The sequence below is a fragment of the Oncorhynchus kisutch genome, linkage group LG13 (assembly GCF_002021735.2).
Source record: "Oncorhynchus kisutch isolate 150728-3 linkage group LG13, Okis_V2, whole genome shotgun sequence".
Lineage (NCBI taxonomy): Eukaryota > Metazoa > Chordata > Actinopteri > Salmoniformes > Salmonidae > Oncorhynchus > Oncorhynchus kisutch.
Genome location: NC_034186.2, coordinates 22877943 through 22900787, shown reverse-complemented (window position 1 = coordinate 22900787; position 22845 = coordinate 22877943). Strand labels below are relative to the sequence as shown.

The window sequence follows — 22845 nt, the reverse complement described above, 5'->3', positions numbered from 1 at the left end:
TCCTTGTCCGGCAGGGAAACTTTATTTTATAGTTTAAAAAAAGGATTTTGTTGCATTATAAAATTCTCCTAGATGTACACTACTGTTCAAAAGCTTGGGGTCACTTAGAAATATCCTTGTTTTGAAAGAAAAGCAAATTCTTTTGTCCATTAAAATAACATCAAGTTGATCAGAAATACAGTGTAGACATTGTTAATGTTGTAAATGACTATTGTAGCTGGAAACGGCAGATTTTTTCAATGAAATATCTATGTAGGCGTACAGAGGCCCATTATCAGCAACCATCACTCTTGTGTTCCAATGGCACGTTGTGTTGGCTAATCCAAGTTTATCATTTTAAAAGGCTAATTGAAAACCCCTTTGCAGTTATGTTAGCACAGCTGAAAACTGTCGTTCTGATTAAAGAAGCATTGAAACTGGCCTTTAGACTAGTTGAGTATCTGGCGCATCAGCATATGTGGGTTTGATTACAGGCTCAAAATGGCCAGAAACAAAGATCTTTCTTCTGAAACTCGTCAATCTATTCTTGTTCTAAGAAATGAAGGCTATTCCATGCGAGAAGTTGCCAAGATACTGAAGATCTCGTACAATGCTGTGTACTTCTCCCTTTCATAGAAGAGAGCAAACTGGCTCTAACCAGAATAGAAAGAGAAGTGGGAGGCCCCGGTGCACAACTGAGCAAGAGAACAAGTAAATCAAAACAAATCAAATCAAATTTTATTTGTCACATACACATGGTTAGCAGATGTTAATGCGAGTGTAGCGAAATGCTTGTGCTTCTAGTTCCGACAATGCAGTAATAACCAACGAGTAATCTAGCTAACAATTCCAAAACTACTACCTTATACACATAAGTGTAAAGGGATAAAGAATATGTACATAAAGATATATGAATGAGTGATGGTACAGAGCGGCATAGGCAAGATGCAGTAGATGGTATCGAGTACAGTATATACATATGAGATGAGTATGTAAACAAAGTGGCATAGTTTAGAGTGGCTAGTGATACATGTATTACATAAAGATGCAGTAGATGATATAGAGTACAGTATATACGTATACATATGAGATAAATAATGTAGGGTATGTAAACATTATATTAAATAGCATTGTTTAAAGTGGCTAGTGATATATTTTTACATCAATTCCCATCAATTCCCATTATTAAAGTGGCTGGAGTTGAGTCAGTGTGTTGGCAGCAGCCACTCAATGTTAGTGGTGGCTGTTTAACAGTCTGATGGCCTTGAGATAGAAGCTGTTTTTCAGTCTCTCTGTCCCAGCTTTGATGCACCTGTACTGACCTCACCTTCTGGACGATAGCGGGGTGAACAGGCAGTGGCTTGGGTGGTTGTTGTCCTTGATGATCTTTATGGCCTTCCTGTGACATCGGGTGGTGTAGGTGTCCTGCAGGGCAGGTAGTTTGCCCCTGGTGATGCGTTGTGCAGACCTCACTACCCTCTGGAGAGCCTTACGGTTGTGGGCGGAGCAGTTGCCGTACCAGGCGGTGATACAGCCCGACAGGATGCTCTCGATAATGCATCTGTAGAAGTTTGTGAGTGCTTTTGGTGACAAGCCGAATTTCTTCAGCCTCCTGAGGTTGAAGAGGCGCTGCTGCGCCTTCTTCACAATGCTGTCTGTGTGGGTGGACCAATTCAGTTTGTCTGTGATGTGTACGCCGAGGAACTTAAAACTTACTACCCTCTCCACTACTGTTCCATCGATGTGGATAGGGGGGTGTTCCCTCTGCTGTTTCCTGAAGTCCACAATCATCTTTTTCTTTTAGTTTTGTTGACGTTGAGTGTGAGGTTATTTTCCAGACACCACACTCCGAGGGCCCTCACCTCCTCCCTGTAGGCCGTCTCGTCGTTGTTGGTAATCAAGCCTACCACTGTTGTGTCGTCCGCAAACTTGATGATTGAGTGAGTACATTAGAGTGTCTAGTTTGAGAAACAGATGCCTCACAAGTCCTCAACTGGCAGCTTCATTAAATAGTACCCGCAAAACACCAGTCTCAACATCAACAGTGTAGAGGCAACTCCGGGATGCTGGCCTTCTACATTTCAGACTGGCCAATAAAAAGAAAGATTAAGATGGGCAAAAGATCACAGACACTGGACAGAGGAAGATCGGGAAAAAAAGTGTTATGGACAGACAAATCTAAGTTTGAGGTGTTCGGATCACAAAGATGAACATTCATGAGACGCAGAAAAAAATTAAATGGTGCTGGAGGAGTGCTTGATGCCATCTGTCAAGCATGGTGGAGGCAATGTGATGGTCTGGGGGTGCTATGGTGGTGGTAAAGTGGGAGATTTGTACAGGGTAAAAGGGATCTTGAAAAAGGAAGGCTATCACTCCATTTTGCAATGCCATGCTGTACCCTGTGGACGGCACTTAATTGGAGCCAATTTCCTCCTACAATAGGACAATGACCCAAAGCACAGCTCCAAACTATGCAATAACTATTTAGAGAAGAAGCAGTCAGCTGGTATTTTGTCAATAATGGAGTGGCCAGCACAGTCACCGGATCTCAACCCTATTGAGCTGTTGTGGGACAGGTTGACCTGTCCAACTTGTGGGAGGTGCTTCTGGAAGCATTGGATGAAATCTCTTCAGATTACCTCAACAAATTGACAACTACAATGCCAAAGGTCTGCAAGGCTATAATAGCTGCAAATGGAGGATTCTTTGATGAAAGCAGGACACAATTATTATTTTAATAAAAATCATTATTTATAACCTTGTCACCGTCTTGACTATATTTCCTATTAATTTTGCAACTCATTTAATTTATGTTTTATTGGAAAACAAGGACATTTCTAAGTGGACCAGCTGTGCAGTCAACCCTACCAAATGGCCCAAAGTAGCCTATGGCGATATCTACACCTACGAGTTTTCAAATCGCTTTCATTTGATTGGTAATTTTCAACCGTCACACCTCACTTTTGGTTTTGTTTGTTTCATTGGATTATTTACCTTTCAATCACTGTGCCCGGACTTCTATTCCCATGCATTTGATTGGCTGATAAGTTTGTTCAAGTGTTTCATGAAAATACACTTCCTGTCTCATCAAAACAGAACGTTTGTGATAAAAGTGCATAGCTCCCTAAGACTGTATATGGTCGCTCCAGCAGAGACGGAAGAGGAAGGTTTGGGGGGAGAATGTAATGAGGTTTGGGACAAGATGGCGGGTACGCCCTAATGGTTGTCGGATTTGAAGATAGAGTCAGGGTCGGTAAGAAGGTGGGCAGGAAAAAAAGGAAGACTGTGGAACATTTTAAGTGTAAATATGAACAGAGTGCTGCAGAAGGAAATTGAACATGACTAGAGTGAGGATGAGATAACTACAGTGGCAGGTGCGGTGACAACCGCTGAGTTTGAGCCTCGTCCCGATAGTGATAAAGATGATTTTGGCACAGTGTGAGTGAGATTTTTTGTAGAGTGGATCCAAGCCTTCTTCATCAGCTAATGTGATCTTCATCAGCTAATGTCACTGTTTGTGAATATTAAGCATTTATCTAATCAAAACAAGCACAAAGTCTTCATAATTCATAAAGGTCATGTTAACAGATGGATATTATCTCATAGAACAGCCTGTGTTAACCTCAGATCTTATTTTCTGTATCTATCCCAAAACCCCATTATTTCCCCATGAATTTCCCACATGGGAAGGGCTGAATGAAACAGAGAAGGGCCTCATTTCCGGTTTTTAGGACTACAAGCTGGCAAGCTCTATAGTCTATACCAGGGGTTAGCTACAAGGGCCAAAACCTGCCACTGAGTTATTTTTCTAGCAAAAAATGCTTTTAAGTTAGGAAATCTGTTCACCAAGTATTCCAACTAATTAAAACTGAGAAATACAGTAAGTAATTGTGTGTCAATGTAATCAAGGTATGAAAAATGTTCTTTTCAAATACAACGTTTTTGGTCTTACTGTAGTTGTGGTCAATTTGCACTGTACAAATTAATATAATTATGTTCCGGTGTGATGAGATAACTTTTAAGTTTTAGGAACAGAAAACTGTATTGAGATCAAGTGTTTCATCGATGAGAAAATTTGCAGAATGTCAGCCAAAATCTGTGGTTATGTGTTGCCTAGTTATGCTAATATATTTGAGACCAGTGTATTGCAGTTAATTTAGTCTTTGAATTAGTAAGTAGAATATCTAGTAGTAAAGTAGTAAACAGGGAAACAACAACGAGTCCCAGACAGTTCGCAATAGAACATAGAACATACCAAAGGGGACATAGTTTACAAGGCTACCTAAATTATTGGGATCATCTGCTTACCACAAGTCTTTGGAATACATTGAGCTTGTTGAAAAAACAGACGCCTTTTCACATGAAGGTCCGTGGTGGGTCTGTGTAAATTATGCGATTATATTGGAGACAGGTGTATAGGCAGTGAATGTCATCTATTCATTTACTCTTACAGTATTTCTAAGTAGAAGCCAAATCTGCCAGGGAAATTCCTTGTGGCAGACGCCCTGCCCACCACAAGGCCTCGCTAGAGCGCGATGAGCCAAGTAAAGCCCCCTCGGCCAAACCCTCCCCTAACCCGGACGACGCTGGGCCAATTGTGTGCCGCCCTATGGGACTCCTGGTCACGGCCGGTTGTGACACAGCCTGGGATCGAATCCGGGTCTGTAGCGACGCCTCAGGCACTGAGATGTAGTGCCTTAGACTGCTGCGTCACTCGGGAGGCCCAACATTCAGTTTTCTTCCTGAGTGTGGCGCTGTTTACCGCATTTTTCTGGATTATCTTGTGACCAGAACAAAAAAACGTATTTAGTTGTGTGAATTTTGGCCCATTCCTCATGACAGAGCTGGTGTAACTGAGTCAGGTTTGTAGGCCTCCTTGCTCGCACACACTTGTTCAGTTCTTCCCAAAAATGTTCTATAGGAGGTCAGGGCTTTGTGATGGCCACTCTAATACCTTGACTTTGTTGTAAGCCATTTTGCCACAACTTTGGAAGTATGCTTGGGGTCATTGTCCATTTGAAAGACCCATGTGCGACCAAGCTTTAACTTCCTGACTGATGTCTTGAGATGTTGCTTCAGTATATCCACATAATTTTCCTTCCTCATCATGATGCCATCTATTTTGTGAAGTGCACCAGTCCCTCCTGCAGCAAAGCACCCCCACAACATGATGCTGCCACCCCCGTGCTTCACGGTTGGGATGGTGTTCTTTAGCTTGCAAGCTTCCCCCTTTTTCCTCCAAACATAACAATGGTCATTATGGCCAAACAGTTATATTTTTGTTTCATCAGACCAGAGGACATTTCTCCAAAAAGTATGATTTTTGTCCCCATGTGCAGTTGCAAACCATAGTCTGGCTTTTTTATGGCGGTTTTTGAGCAGTGGCTTCTTCCTTTGCTGTGCGGCCTTTTAGGTTATTTCGATATAGGACTCGTTTAACTGTGGATATGGATACTTTTGTACCTGTTTCCTCCAGGATCTTCACAAGGTCCTTTGCTGTTGTTCTGGGATTGCACTTTTTGCACCAAAGTAATTAATCTCTAGGAGACAGAACGCGTCTCCTTCCTGAGAGGTATGACGGCTGCGTGGTCCCATGGTGCTATACTTGCGTGCTATTGTTTGTACAGATGAATGTGGTACCTTCAGGCATTTGGAAATTGCTCCCAAGGATGCACCACACTTGATTTTCCTATGATGTCAAGCAAAGAGGCACTGAGTTTGAAGGTAGGCCATGAAATACATCCACAGGTACACCCCCATTTGACTCAAATTATGTCAATACGCCTGTCAGAAACTTCTAAAGACATGACATCAAAATTCTGGAATTTTCCAAGCTGTTTTAAGGCACAGTCAACTTAGTGTATGTAAACTTCTGACCCCCTGGAATTGTGATACAGTGAATTATAAGTGAAATAATGTGTCTGTAAACAATTGCTGGAAAAATTACTTGCACAAAGTATATATATATATCCTAACCGACTTGCCAAAACTATAGTTTGTTAACAAGAAATTTGTGGAGTGGTTGAAAAATGAGTTTTAATGACTCCAACCTAAGTGTATGTAAACTTCAGACTTCAACTGTATCTACAACACAAAATCCATGTGTATGTTTTCATGGGTGTGTGTGTGAATGCATGTGCCTGTGCCTGTGTGTGTGTCTATTCACAATCACAGCTGTTCCATAAGATGTCTTTTCATAATTGTTTTATCTGATTTTACTGCTTGCATAAGTTGCTTGATGTGGAGTAGAGTTCCATGTAGTCATGGCTCTATGTAGCCATGAGCCCCACCCAGCCTATTGTAAACCATCTCCATCCCATTCACTCAGTTTAGAAAACGAAGGGGAGAGGCTGTGACTATAATTAATGCAGTAAAATGACTTTTCCTGTCTATGACTTTATTTGATTAGCACCCTTTATTGTGTATGGTTGTCCATGTTTTCCTTGATGAAATATTCAACAGACTGAACAGGCATGTACAAATGAGATGAATTTGTTTTATTGCAGTTGTGTGTGGTGTTGTTGCCATTCAGCCTAATCTAGCGTTGGTAGAGAATAACTGATCATGGACAAAGTACTTAATCCTTAGGAAATAATTTGGGAAAGAAGTCACATATCCAGTTTGTACAAATCTTTATTTGATTTGCTGTAATACAGAGATACAGGCAGTATAAAAGCATACATTCTATCTAACAATGTCTTCATTGTGTTTTAATTGAACATGAAAGCATAGTCTTCCTTTATCCACCATTTCAATAAGGAAAGGGCAATACCAGTATTAATGGCTAGCAGGGTCAGGCAATATCCATAATGACTATAGAGAAAGTACTCACACTTCAAGACCCTATTCCAAAGACTTGTGGTAAGCAGACGATCCCAATAATTTAGGTTACCTAGTAAATGATGCCCCCTCTGGTATGTTCTATTGCGAACTGTCTAGGGCTCACTGTTGTTTCCCTGTTGACTACTCAAAAATATTTGACTTATTAAGTCAAAGATGAAATTAACTGTGATACACTGGTCTCAAATATATTAGCATAACTAGGCAACACATAACCACAGATTTTGGCTGACATTCTGCACATTTTCTCATTGATGAAACACTTGATCTCAATACAGTTTTCTGTTCCTAAAACTACAATATGTTATGAACAGAGTGGACTAAGTTTTGTAGACTTTACCCTTTGGAAAATATATATTTTTTAAATCACATTGTTTAGAAAGAGTGCAAAGGCAAATGTAGTTATTGCACACCCGCACTTCACAGAGGAGGCATTCCCTTACGGAAATATATATTTGACCTTTATTTAACTAGGCAAGTCAGTTAAGAACAAATTCTTATTTTCAATGATGGCCTAGGAACAGTGGGTTAACTGCCTTGTTCAGGGGCAGAACGACAGATTTTTACCTTGTCAGCTAGGAGATTCAATCTTGCAACCTTCCGGTTACTAGTCCAATGCTCTAACCACTAACAACTAGGCTACCTGCCGCCCCATATAGATGCACCACACGGGCTCCCAAGTGCACAGCTGTGTGAGGCACTGCATCTCAGTGCTAGCGGCGTCACTAGAGACCCTGGTTCGATTCCAGGCTGTATCACAACCGGCTGTGATTGGGAGTCCCATAGGGTGGCGGCGCACAATTGGCCCAGCGTCGTCCGGGTTAGGGTTTGTAAATAAGAATGTGTTGTTAATTGACTTGCCTAGTTAAATAAAGGTCAAATAACATTTTTTTTTAAATATATACAAATATCCGCCAATAGGATCTCGCTAGCTCGTGCTTGGCTCTGTCCACCTCCTATCTTGTTCTGCCCACTTTGACTACTTTGTTCACATTGGAAACGACAGGCTGTGGTCTATCTTGGTTAATAAGTAATACAAATCTTCGGTGTCCCAGTCCAACATGCCTAGTTCTGCTCACTGGGGCGTGGCTTAAGGAGCGCTCTGAAATATGCGCTCATATCATCGTATTCCACCGGATCGAGTTCTCATATCACACCGGCCCTCAAACCATCCGCTCCGACAAAAATGATCCCGCGGCTGAATCTAGTTGCCTACACCTGTCCTATACGCTCTAGCGTTAGGCTCAGAGACGGAGGAGGAATCGAAATATTCCACTCGCTGTTTTTTTCTGGTTCAATGAAAGTCAATGAAGAATGTACTATGTAGACCAAACCCAGCTGCTATTGCATTGGTGTCTATGGGAGACCCACCCCGTTAAGTAGACCGGAAGTGACACTTTTATTCAATGGTAAACGGACTGAGTGAACTCTTTATTTATCCATCATCTTTGGTTGGCTAAAACCATTTCTATTTTCAACGTCCTCCGCCATAGCCTGGCTGGCGCGACTCAAGTGTATCATAGCGCAAAGAGAGATGTACTTCGAGGTGTTTTAGACTGTCTTCGCCCCGTCAGAACATATTTCAATGCAGATTCAGGCGCGCAATATTGGATCTCCCGTAGGCTACCTCGTATGAAGCACAAACTATACATTCGAAATAGAAAATAGAACGCATGTTGTGTAACCATTTCACTCCCAAACAGGACATTCAATGGCCGAGATTTATTTCCCAAGTCGGCATTGAGCAATTCCGTACATGCGCTATTGGGCTATAGGATTTTGGGGGAAACGAATCCAAGTGGACCGCGTAGAAATAGCTTGTGGATGTTATCCTAATACCTTGTGCATTGAACTGTGCTATTTGGATATAGTTCAAATACGCTGGATAAGACATCATCCATTCGCAGTGCTATCAAAATGCTATAGCGAGGAGGAAAAATGCTGTGTCACATTTGGAGGCCACTCACGCGCATCCCGTGCCAGCCAGTCTGAGCCAGAGCCAGTGCATGCGCTCAGTGTGCCATCGATGATGTTGTGGGATATATCCAGTCTGGTCGACTAAACCGGCGATGTATTTACCACGCTATGTGTTATAACATTTTTAAAATCGACATAGTCACGTACAGCCACTGGACTTTTCATTCAATCTATGTAGCCTACAGTAGCGCTGGTGAACATTATGTTCTATGTAGGAGGAGGTGGTGGGTAGCCTATGCAATTTCAGTTGTCGGCGTACTGATCCCATTTTGGAACACGGTAAGTAGCCGAAGCTCTTCATAATATAGGAACCATATAACCTACAGTAGCTGATGTATAACGCAGTGTTTAGCCTTTCTGTCACATGGCAATGTAAACAAGGCATATTTAAAATCTGACTACTGCTCTTAAATGTGGTCCAGCAGCTTGTGAATACAGTAGCATACAGTAGTGTAGACGAGTTTTTAATCAACTCCACGATGTTGAGAAACCCAGTGAACAGCGTAGCTACCGCAAACATGGCCACTTTTGATTGTGGGATGCTGTGGAATTGGGACAAAGCCCCAGCTGATGTTAAAACGCTATAGGCTACCTCTATCAATGCTTTGCGTTAAAACGCTATAGGCTACCTCTATCAATGCTTTGCATATCCCACATATTTGTGAATACTACATCAGCATTGTACTGCCTATGTTATATTTACAACTAAATAGTTGACATGGAGTTCTATTTTTATTCAGGATAAGACATTGGATCTATGGTAGGCCTAAAATGAATATTTTACTGTCTCTGAAGTTCAAATGTCAATTTCTCCTCTCACCTACCCAGGCTTTGAACAGATTGTCATGACATTTTGTTTGTGTGACTGCTCTTGCCTATCAGTGTTTTGTTACTTGTCGTGTTTTTGTGTGGACCCCAGGAAGAATAGCTCCTGCTTCGGCAAAAGCTAATGGGGATCCAAATAAATCAATTTCATGCAACAATCTAGTGCATATGCTTGCTCAGTTTAAAATATGGGCATGTTGCACAACACAGTTGCCTATTCTTGACACCAAGAGGCTGGGTAGAGTAGTGATCTGCCCAGCAAACCATAGCCTTCCTCAGTGTGATAATGCTCACCATTGGGAGATCATATGGTTCATTTCATGTCAATGGGTCTACTGAGTGCTCTGATTATCTGTTGACAAATGAGTGACTTGCATAGCTCTTCAGCACTTGACCTACTTTGGAAAATGTCCATACTGAGGTTAGCTTAGGTCTTCAGTCAGTATGCCAGCCAAATTCTACATAACTAGGCATAATCCTCCAAGCTGCTGTTCTAGTCTTAACCCTCTTGTGCACAGCTGGCAATATAGCTGAAAATATAGAGTTGGCATAGTGGTTTATTTGAACTTGGAATATATGCCTGCTTTAGTTGCACATTTATTTAACTAGGCAAGTCAGTTATGAACAAATTCGTATTTACAATGACAGCCAAGGGACAGTGGGTTAACTGCCTTGTTCAGGGGCAGAACGACAGATTTTTACCTTGTCAGCTCGGCGATTCGATCTTGCAACCTTTCGGTTACTGGCCCAACGCTCTAACCACTATGCTACCTGCCGCTTAAATTTATAACAAAAGTGTTCTCAACCAATGTATAAAGGTAAACGATAACAAATGTGTCACTAAATCTTGAAGCTGGGACAAGCACACAGTGTACTGTCTACATTTCTGCTCACTCGAGTTCAGTTCTGTCTTAAAGCAACCCCAACATCTGGGCCTCTGTGTAGTGTGTAGGGAATAGGGCGACAACTTGATCCCCAACTTGCACTGCCTCTGAAGTACAGAAACATGTACCAGTTGATTTCCATTATATTTCAGCATTTTGTCTGAGCAGATTTGGATGTGGAAAACTGACTTTTGCATCCACATGACTTTTCCACCAACACCCTTAACCACATTTGACTGAAACTAAACCACAGTCTAGTCTGCTTGCAAGTGTGACCTTCATAAAAACACACGGGCATTGTGCTAATCACTAGTTCTCTCTGGCATGGTGTCAGTGGGCTCTGCTTTAGTCTTTTACACATTTATATGCAGTGGAGAAAGGCTAGCTAGAGGAATTATACACAGATGTTCCCTATATAGTGTACTACTTTTTACCAGGGCCCAAAGGGCTCTGGTCAAAAGTACTGCACTATATAGGGAATGTGGTGCCATTTGGGACACATCCTTAGTCTTGTGGTAAGCAGAAGGACATTTAGGGCATTGGTCATGTTGGTATTATGACGGCACTAGGGAATATGTGGCATGCTATTCCTGTAGGCTGTGTCGATAGGTTACCCTCTTGATGAACCACTGAAGGTGATAACATGGGCCAAGTGCATCACTCTGGACAGCAGGTCTCAGAGGAAGTATTGTAGCGATCCTTGCTATATGAGCCATGTTACAATTCCCAGAAGTGGGATGGCGGCTGTGAGGCCATCGGAACGCACTACCCAGACTGGTGAGGAGGCTGAGTAGTTGAAGCATGCAGACATGCATTACCATTGGCAGGGGGCAGTGTAGCGATCCTCGCTCTATGAGCAATGTTACAATTCCCACCAAGGGGGTTAACCCTATTTGCAGGATGCGTAGGGTGTTTGCCTTTCACGCCAGCAAACCCGGGTTCCCTTTACTGCACTGCCTTTCCCTACAGTATTATGAAGGAAAGTGTATTCAGTTCACTTCCAAGACTACTGCCATCTTGGACAGGTTTCTCTTGCTAAATGGAGACTAAACTGTATTTATAAAGGTTAAAAGATGATGGTACCCATTAATGACATTTGAGAATGAATGTTGAATTATCCTATAGGGTATCAGAATTTAAGGATCTCAGATGATATAGTCATTATATTGAAGTATTTATTTATTTGAAGACAATATGTACAATTAGACATACGATGTTTGAGACCGCAATTAGCTTAAATGCACATAATTACAAATGAGCTACAGAGTACTCTGCCTATAGCAAACGTGTGACTGATTGTCTCACTGTTCACTTTACTTTCCAGGTCTCTATTCAAAAGGACAGAATTAGGGACCACCCTTTGTTGTTTTTTTTAGTTCTCTGCAAGACAGACATTCTTAATTCCCCTGCCATCTTTTCTATCTGGCTGTCAGTTTTTAGTAAGGCTTTGGGTTTGTTCTTAATGCGTGGGTTAGTCACATCAAAGCGCAAATAACTTTCATATGATGAAGGGTATGTATACAGCTAGAGATCACGAAGACAAGCAAAGACAAAGAACAAAGACAGTAATGACAAACCGTTTTTGATTAGATAATAAAGTAGAGTTTTAGATGGAACATGTCATGACTACGCCTATGTCGATTAGCTTTAGAAATGGGAAAAAATGCAGAGCTCTGCTGTTCTGCTGGTTCTTCATAGCTTGTTCTCCATCTTATTTTTTAAATAGGAAGCCAATTTATCAGCACTGATCAAAACTTGTTTTCTCATGGCTCTCTCTTGTCCCTCTGCAGCGGATATACAGTGTCTTTGGAAAGTATTCAGACCCCTTAACTTTTTTGTTTGTTGTTACAGCCTTATTCTAAAATTGATTAAATTGCTTTTTCCCCCCTCATCAATCTACTACACACACTACCCCATAATGACAAAGCAAAAACAGGTTATTAGACATTTTTGCAAATGTATTAAAAATAAAAACGGAAATATCACATTTACATAAGTATTCAGACCCTTTACTCAGTACTTTGTTGAAGCACCTTTGGCAGAGATTACAGCCTCGAGTCTTATTGGGTATGACTCTACAAGCTTGGCACATTTGTATTAGAGGTCGGCCGATTATGATTTTTCAACGCCGATACCGATTATTGGAGGACCAAAAAAGCCGAAACCGATTAATCTGCCTTTTTTTATTTATTTTTTATAATGATAATTACAAAAATACTGAATGAACACTTATTTTGACTTAATATAATACATCAATAAAATCAATTTAGCCTCAAGTAAATAATGAAACATGTTCAATTTGGTTTAAATAATACAAAAACAAAGTGTTGGAGAAGAAAGTAAAAGTGCAATATGTGTTATGTAAGTGCTAACGTTTCAGTTCCTTGCTCAGAACATGAGAACATATGAAAGCTGGTGGTTCCTTTTAACATGAGTCTTCAATATTCCCAGGTAAGAAGTTTTAGGTTGTAGTTATTATAGGAATTATAGGACTATTTCCCACCATTTGTATTTCATTAACCTTTGACTATTGGATGTTCTTATAGGCACTTTAGTATTGCCAGTGTAACAGTATAGCTTCTGTCCCTCTAGTTAGCGTGCGCTAACTAGCTATGAAGTCATAAACAGCGCCATGCTTGATGCACAACGAAGAGCTGCTGGCAAAACGCACGAAAGTGCTGTTTGAATGAATGTTTACGTGCCTGCTTCTGCCTACCACCACTCCGTCAGATACTTGTATGCTCAGTCAGATTATATGCAACGCGGGACACGCTACATAATATCTAGTAATATCATCAACCATGTGTAGTTAACTAGTGATTATGATTGATTGTTTTTTATAAGATAAGTTTAATGCTAGCTAGCAACTTACCTTGGCTTAATGCATTCGCGTAACAGGCAGTCTCCTTGTGGAGTGCAACGAAAGAGAGGCAGGTCGTTATTGCATTGGACTAGTTAACTGTAATGTTGCAAGATTGAATCCCCCGAGCGGACACGGTGAAAATCTGTCGTTCTGCCCCTGAACAAGGCAGTTAACCCACCGTTCCTAGGCCGTCATTGAAAATAAGAATGTGTTGTTAACTGACTTGCCTAGTTAAATAAAGGTATATATATAAAAATAAATACAAATAATCTCAAAATCGGTGCCCAAAAATACAGATTTCCGATTGTTAATGAAAACTTGAAATCGGCCCTAATTAATCGGCCATTCCGATTAATCGGTCGACCTCTAATCTGTATTTGGGGAGTTTCACCCATTATTTTCTGCAGATCCTCTCAAGCGCTCTCAGGTTGGTTGGGGATTGTCGCTGCACAGGTATTTTCAGGTCTCTCCAGAGATGTTAGATCGGGTTCAAGTCCGAGCTCAGGCTAGGCCACTGAAGGACATTCAGAAACTTGTACTGTAGCTATTCCTGCATTGTAATGGCTGTGTGCTTAGGGTCGTTGTCCTGTTGGAAGTCGAACCTTCGCCTCAGTCTGAGCGCTCTGGAGCAGGTTTTCATCAAGGATCTCCTCTGTACTTTGCACCATTCATCTTTCCCTCGATCCTGACTAGTCTTCCAGTCCCTGCCGCTGAAAAACATCCCCACAGCATGATGCTGCCACCACGACACTCCCCAGGAATGGTGCCAGGTTTCCTCCAGATGTGATGCTTGGCATTCAAGCCAAAGAGTTCAATCTTGGTTTCATCAGACCAGAGAATCTTGTTTCTCATGGTCTGAGGGTCCTTTGGGTGCCTTTTGACGAACTCCGAGCGGGCTGCCATGTGCCTTTTACTGAGGAGTGGCTTCTGTCTGGCCACTCTACCATAAAGGCCTGATTGGTGGAGTGCTGCAGAGATGGTTGTCCTTCTGGAAGGTTCTACCATCTCCACAGGGGAACTCTGGAGCTCTGTCAGAGTGACCATCGGGATCTTGGTCACCGACCTGTACAAGGCCCTTCTCCCTCGATTGCTCCGTTTGGCCAGGCGGCCAGCTCTAGGAAGAGTCTTGGGGGTTCCTAACTTCTTCCATTTAAGAATGATGGAGGTCACTGTGTTCTTGAAGAACTTCAATGCTGCAGAAAATTTTTGATACCCTTCCCCAGATCTGTGCCTCGACACAATTCTGTCTCCGAGCTCTATGGACAATTCCTTCGACCTTATGGCTTGGTTTTTGGGACCTTATATAGACAGGTGTGTGTCGTTCCAACATAATTTCCAATCAATTATATTTACCACAGGTGGACTCCAATCAAGTTATAGAAACATCTCAAGGATGATCAATGGAAACAGGATGCACCTGAGCTCATTTTCAGGTCTCGTAGCAAAGTGTCTGAATATTTATGTAAATAAGGTATTTCGTTTTTTATTTCATACATTTGCAAAAATAAAATAACTGTTTTTGCTTTGTCATTATGGGGTATTGTGTGTAGATTGATGAGGGAAAAAATTAAGAGGTCTGAATACTTTCCGAATGCACTGTATGGTGAGCAATATGTTTGGCACATCGAATTGCAATAAAATCACAGTATTGAATCGCAATATATATAGAATCATGAAAATTGCAGTACATATGGTATTGGCACCTAAGTATCGTAATAATATCGTATTTTGAGGTCCCTGGCCAGTCTCAACCCTGATGTTCATGTAGTAATGAAAGAAATGAGTGGCAGATAGCCTAGAGGCTATGTTGTAAAAATACTACCGTAGTCATAATAGGGAATGTTGCCATATGCAATTTTTTTTCTTTACTAGGCAATTTGGTTAAGAACAAATTCTTATTTACAATGACGGCCTACCGGGGAACAGTGGGATAACTGCCTTGTTCAGTGGCAGAACGACAGATTTTTACCTTGTCGGCTTGATCCGGCGACCTTTCGATTACTGGCCCAACTCGCTAACCAGTAGGCAACCTGCCGCCTCATGTTTTTGAAGATGTATTGTTATTTTCTTCAATGTTGTGTGTTCTGCAGTTTATCAGTGATGACTGATTTTCCAAATTGCATGTAGTCAAATTAGGACCCATAGTGAATCTAATCAAGACATTTAATGTAATGTAAATCCCGCAGATTTAACATTTTGGGCTTAATTCATTTTCGGAAGGTTTAATTGCACTTGTTTGTTAAATCATGTGTATATTATGTTTGTCACTGTTTAATTAATACGTCTGCTTTCTGTTGCAGTGATGTTTACTCTTACCGAGGTAGCCGCCCTGAATGACATCCAGCCAACCTATCGGATCCTGAAACCATGGTGGGACGTCTTTATGGACTACCTGGGCGTCGTCATGCTGATGCTGGCCATATTTTCTGGAACTATGCAGTTAACCAAAGACCAGGTGGTTTGCCTTCCTATCCTGGAACCAGCTTCAGAGGACCCCAGCGGCTTCACAACACCGCAGCCAGCGGAGGGGTCTGGTTCTGGGTCAGGGAACGGAGGAAGTAGGGTGACGCTAGCCGCCACTCCCCTAGTGACTAAGGATCTACCGGATAGTGTTGTTCATCAGATTCACTTTACACATTCTGGTGGTGTTGGACAGCAGCCTCTGCCAACAGGCCTCAGGACAAACCTGGACTTTCAGCAATATGTTTTTGTCAATCAGATGTGCTACCATGTCGCCCTGCCGTGGTATTCTAAATACTTCCCATACCTTGCTCTCATACACACCATCGTCCTCATGGTCAGCAGTAACTTCTGGTTCAAATATCCAAAGACTTGTTCGAAAATAGAGCATTTTGTGGGGATTCTGGGGAAGTGTTTTGAGTCTCCTTGGACGACCAAAGCATTATCTGAGACGGCATGTGAGGACTCAGAGGAGAATAAGCAAAGGCTCACTGGTGCCCCTTTCCTGCCAAAACATTTCTCAACCAGCAGTGAAGAGGGAAGTCCTAACCAGTCCACCCCGATGCTGGCTAAGTCTGGGGTCAAGTTCACTGCTGATAAGCCTGTCATTGAAGTCCCATGCATGACCATACTAGACAATAAAGATGGAGAGCAGGCCAAGGCCCTATTTGAAAAGGTTAGGAAATTCCGTACCCACGTGGAAGACAGTGATTTGATCTACAAGCTCTACGTTGCCCAAACAGTGATCAAAACTGTGAAGTTCATTTTGATCTTGTGTTACACAATGACATTTGTTGCTGCCATTGATTTTGACCATGTGTGTGAGCCTGACATAAAACATTTAACTGGATACACTAAATTCCAATGCACACATAACATGGCATTCATGTTAAGGAAGCTGCTTGTCAGCTATATTTCCCTCGTCTGTATATACGGCCTCATCTGTATATACACTCTCTTCTGGCTCTTTCGACGACCTCTCAAGGAGTACTCTTTCGAGAAAGTCAGAGAGGAAAGTAGCTTCAGTGACATTCCTGACGTGAAGAACGACTTTGCGTTTCTCTTGCACATGGTCGATCAGTACGACCAGCTGTACTCTAAGCGTTTTGGTGTCTTCCTCTCTGAAGTCAGTGAGAACAAGCTGCGGGAGATCAGCTTGAATCACGAGTGGACATTCGAGAAACTGAGACAGCATGTAACCCGCAACGCTCAGGACAAACTGGAGCTCCATCTCTTCATGCTGTCAGGTTTGCCAGACGCTGTCTTTGACCTGACAGATCTGGAGATCCTGAAGCTGGAGCTGATCCCAGAGGCCAGGATAACAGCCAAGATCTCCCAGATGATCAACATTCAGGAGCTACACTTCTACCACTGTCCTGCCAAAGTCGAGCAGACCGCGTTCAGTTTCCTTCGTGACCACCTCCGGTGCCTTCATGTCAAGTTTACGGATGTAGCCGAGATCCCCACTTGGGTGTACCTGTTGAAAAGTCTGAGGGAGCTGTACTTGGTCGGGAATCTGAATTCTGAAAACAACAAGATGATCGGTTTAGAATCTCTCAGAGACCTGAGGCATCTAAAGATTCTGCATCTAAAAAGCAATTTGACGAAGGTCCCGACCAACATAACAGATCTCTCTCCACACCTGATCAAGCTGGTGGTACACAATGACGGGACTAAACTCCTGGTACTGAACAGTTTGAAGAAAATGATGAACCTAGCTGAACTAGAGCTTCACAACTGTGAACTGGAGAGGATACCCCATGCTATTTTCAGTTTGACCAACCTGCAGGAGCTGGACCTGAAATCCAACAACATTCGTACCATTGAGGAGGTCATCAGCTTCCAGCACCTCAAGAGGCTGATCTGCCTCAAACTGTGGCACAATAAAATCATTACCATTCCATTGTCAATAAGCCATGTCAAAAACCTTGAGTCCCTCTACCTTTCTCACAATAAACTTGAATCTCTGCCCGTACCCTTGTTTAACCTGCTCAAGCTGAGGTATCTGGACATTAGCCACAACTCCATAGCGGTGATTCCGCTGGAGATTGGTTTTATGCAGAACCTCCAGCACTTTGCCATTACAGGCAACAAGGTGGAGGTAGTACCCAAGCAGCTGTTTAAGTGCACCAAACTGAGGACACTAAGTCTGGGACACAATTGTATCGCCGTCCTTCCAGAGAAGATCAGCAATCTGGTGCAGCTAACAAACCTGGAGCTGAAGGGAAACTGTCTGGACCGCCTGCCGCCCCAGCTAGGCCAGTGTCACCTCCTCCGCAGGAACTGTCTGGTGGTGGAGGACCACCTGTTTGACTCACTCCCCCTAGAGATCAAGGAGAGTATCAATCAGGAAGCCAACATGCCCTTTGCTAATGGGGTGTGAGTGTGGCAGGACAGTGAGAGTCACTTTACCCATACTGGAGTGGGATTACAAAAATGAGACAACTGTCCACAGTCAATGTTTGTAATTACAACAAGTGAACTGAAAGAAAGGTTTTTGCTCAGGGCTGACTCGTCGTGAAAGAACATTATGTTTTAGACTGGTATAAAATGGCACTGTGATCACTCATTATGAAAGAAGATCCCAGGTACTGTGGAAAAAGCCATAAGTATGGTCTAGTTAAAAAATGGTATGTTAGTTCCACAGTTATGGGCTGGTTCAAGAGTGATGGTCTGGTTCAAGAGTGATGGTCTGGTTCAAGAGTGATGGTCTGGTTCAAGAGTGATGGTCTGGTTCAAGAGTGATGGTCTGGTTCAAGAGTGATGGTCTGGTTCCAAAGTGATTGGGTGGTTCCAGAGTGATAGGCTAGTTCCAGAATGATGGACTGGGGTGTAATCATTAGTCCAAACAGTTGCAAAGCATAATATTTTGCAACTAAAACTAGTGTTTCTATTGGACAATTCAGGTAGGTCCTTCCCCGTTTCATTCCATTTGCTTCTGTTTAAGAAATGTTTTGCAACAGAATCGGCGTAATGACTACATCCCTGGTTCCAGAATGACCAGGGTCTGGTTCCAGAGTGACGGCTAGTTCTAGAATGACGACCATGTTTGTGTTAGACCACAAAATGATTAGTCAATGTTCTGAGGAAAATGGATGCTCCTCTTAATTATGGAACAGAGAATGGTGGTATAGAATTTATAGATGCGAGGGATACATGGTCTGATGAGATTTTATGTTTGTTTTCTTTGTTTTCTAGCAACATTTTATGGAACGCCGTTTGGGTCTTTGCGTGTCAAAAAAGATACACGTCAAATAACACTTTGTCATGTCAAATAACACTATTTGTCGTGTCAAATAACACTATTTGTCTTGTCAAATAAGCTTGTTGACCAATCAGGACCTGAATATGACTGCACGTCACATAATAATTTAACGTGTTCATAACGTAGTTTACGTAGTTATTACACATTGATTACACTCACTCGTATTTCATATGTCACAACGATTCATCGATACGTATGCTATGATACTAGTACAGTGCTGGTCATAAAAAAAGCTAGCTAGCTCATGGATGCGAACAATGTCTTCCACAAAAACATAGCAAAACGACATAATCTGTTTCAGTAGCTATAGTTAGCTAGCTAACTATATAGCTAGGTTTCATCGTCTAAAATAACCCTAATTTACAAGACAGTTCTTATTTGATTAATGGTGGTCGGACCCATCTATGTGAAGCTAGCCACAATAAGGATTAGCCACAATAGTGGACTTTGCGGTTAGCCTTCCAAATAAAAGTATGCCAATGACAGTGTTGCAAATTAATAGAAATTGTAGAATTATGCCATAATTGAATAGATCATGATAAACGAGTTTGGAATGGTATATAAAATCAACAAAATACAATCATTTGTTAATTTGACAAAAATGTGTTGAAATCACACTGGATGTATTAGACTTTAGAATTTCATTGGGGCATACTTATTTCACTGTACAGCCTTACCTAAGGATTGTGGATAAATGACATGGGGTATCAGTCTACTCAGTGACACACAGAGAACAATAGCATCGTAGCTCTTATTGTGGGACTCTGAAACTGTGAATTGAGACACATTTATTGTCAACCTATGTGTATTGAACACTATTCCAGAGGAAAAATAATACTGTGTGGATGTTTGAGCCTAGTAACTCTGAGGAGGACGTTGGGGAAAAATGTATTGAGTAGACTGATAACCCATTTCATTGATCCCCAATCCTTAGGTAAAGCTGTACAGTGCAATATGAATGTCAATACACACAATAGGCTGAATAGGGAGGTGATTTCACACAGTCACACTCCTGCGATAAGAGCTACAACACTAATACTTGCGTAAACTCTTCACAGTTGTGTTTTATGGGTGTCACCGAGTAGACTGATACCCAATTTAAAATCTTCACATTCCAACCTTGTTTAACATGATCTAGTCTAAATATGGCATGATTCCACCAATTGCAACCTTCTGCATCACTTTCAAATAGGTACTTTTATTTTTAAGGCAAATCGCAAATTCCACAATTGTGCCTAATCCTTATTGAGGCTAGCTTCACAACACATAACCCGGTCAGGTCGAGCCTAATGAAGCTAGCTGGCTGCTTACAACGTTAGCTTTTGGCAACAGGGTTTAGTAGCTGGCTAGCTATTTATTTTCATGAACTGAAGTTCAGTTGTAATAGGTGAACAACAAGTGGCTACCTAGCTAATAATTACTCACAAGAATCCCTAAATTATTGCTAAGAATAATAAAAATGACTGCAGTTTCTACTGGTCATTGTTTTCAGGCTGGTTGTATTGGTGTTAGCTAGGTAACGTAAACTCACCCCATTCCGTACAAATGTGCGCAACAGCAACATTCAAACGAGGCTACAAAGAAAACGAATGGGACTGTAGCGACTGTGTTGACTTCAAAATCTGGGGTGTGAACTAGGTTTCTATTCAAGCGTTGATCGACATGGTAATGGCTCTATAGTATTGGAGAAGAGTTGAAAAAAACAGACCCTCCGTTACATCGTGACGTGTCATGTCGTAACGTACAGCACACATAAAGCAACTATTTCTGTCTTACAATCTCTCTCCACCAGGTGTATCACTTCTATCATCGTTTAAAAACAAGAAATGGACAGTGACGGGGGTAAGGGGGGATACCTTGTCATTTTTTGCGTCATCATTGCATGCGATCATCATTCTCAAAGCCGCTGTTTACTTCTAAGATCACTTTAGCACCGCCCTAAAAACTCGACACAAACCTTCAAATAGGTATGTAATGACACATTATATAAAGTCTTTATAGTGTTTTATTTACATTTTAGAGGCGATAAGGTGATAAGTTGGACAGATCGAGTGAAAAAAAAGCAATTTTCCCACACAACATCTCTCCTTCTCACTATCACGCATTAGTTCGGCTTCCCCACCCGCCATTTTTAAAAAGACCCGATTTGGCTCATTGTCTTCTTGAATTATGCAGAAACGGGCAGCATGGGGGTCATGTAATTGATTCTGATGGAAAGGGGAGAAATTGTGCTTTATAATGATATTGACATTACAGTTTTACTGGAAGTATTACATTTTTTGGGGCGCTAAAATAAGGTCAATTGTACGGACCAGGGCGATGTACAAAAGTGAGTGAGTTTACGTTACCAAGCTAAAGCTAGCCAGCTACCCCAGAACTTGCGGTCCAACACAACATTCTACAATTAAACTGTGTTATTTGACATGTCAAATTTAAAAGCTTATTTAACGTGTCAAATAGTGTTATTTGACGAGTATCTTTTTTGACACACAAAGACCCAAACGGTGTTCCATAACATTTCTCTACCTTTTTTCTGAATCCAGGAAAGTCCATATCATGGCTGTCTGATGGAAACCTCTCATAATTGTATGTTCGTTATTGGGTAAATAGGGTCATTTTTTTCTATTCCCTGAAAAGTGTGTTTGAAGATAAAACTTCATAAGCTATTTTGAATACATTGTTTTGTCATGAAATGTTCAGAGTACATTGAGGGGAGTTAATGCTTTCAATAAATGTACAAAAAAAAAATGTTAAAAAAAAAATGTTAAGGTTTTCATCAGACAGCAACTATATGTGGCAGTTTCGGGAGTCCTCTCTCGATTTTTACTTTGGTCTTTTGTTATGTATATTTCATTCAGTATATTACCTGCAGCTGTGTGAAAGGAACCACTAAACTCTCCGACAAATGCGACAACCCAGTCAACAAGCCTGCCTATGCCCCTATTGTGGTAGTACTGTACTGTCAGAACCACACGGAACAGACTGAAGAATCCATCAACAAGGATGATTATAAAACACTATTGCAGGGTTTCCCAAACTCGGTCCTCGGGACCCCCAAGGGGTTCACGTTAGTTTTTTTGCACTAGCACTACCCAGCTGATTCAAATAATCAACTAATCATCAAGCTTTGATAATTTGATTTGGCTGTGTAGTGTTAGGGCAAAAAACAAAATGTGCACCCTTGATATGACAACTCCTATGCATAATTGATGTGCTATAATATGGTCTTGGCTGCTAACTAAATGACTGTGCATGTATATGTTTACTATCCTAGTCTTTTGCTCATAAATGTGTCAGTAAAGTATTTAACTGTTTTCAGCAGACATTTTCAACAGATGTTCGTAACCCTATGACGCATTCATACTCAAATAAAACCATGTCCCGTATGTCTAGTGATTTCACAATATGTTTCAAGCATTTGAACTAGCCTACAACCACTGATATGGTTGTAGGCTACCAGAATGTGACGCAGGCCATGCCAGGTCAGATTTAATTGTTTTGCACCTTTCAATCAGTCAAAAGTTTCTTATTTTCTTGCATTCCATTGGTAGTGCACATTTAGTTATATGGCACGTATCTTTTCCATTAATTTTGGGATTCAGACCTGCAGATATCTCTTAATGCATTTGGGTTGTTCTACACAACAGATGCGGTTAAATATGGATTCACCTCAACATAATACCACTTTTTTGTTGCATGGTATCATCTGACAAACGTAGATATTTGGGTGAACGTTCCCTTTAATTTGAGTC

At 41.5% G+C, this 22845-nt stretch overlaps 1 protein-coding gene across 1 annotated transcript; it reads left to right on the top strand.

Annotated features, from left to right (window-relative positions):
• The first annotated feature begins 8307 nt into the window (after positions 1-8307).
• LOC109902740 (volume-regulated anion channel subunit LRRC8D) lies at positions 8308-22113 on the top strand. The gene is made up of 2 exons (XM_020499351.2): positions 8308-9075; positions 15669-22113. The coding sequence occupies exon 2, from the start codon at positions 15671-15673 to the stop codon at positions 18209-18211; it is 2541 nt and encodes an 846-aa protein (XP_020354940.1). The 5' UTR covers positions 8308-9075; positions 15669-15670; the 3' UTR covers positions 18212-22113.
• The last annotated feature ends 732 nt before the right edge of the window (positions 22114-22845 follow it).

Coding starts and splice junctions, on each gene's coding strand:
- LOC109902740 (XM_020499351.2), top strand. CDS start 15,671: ATGTTTACTCTTACCGAGGTAGCCGCCCTGAATGACATCCAGCCAACC.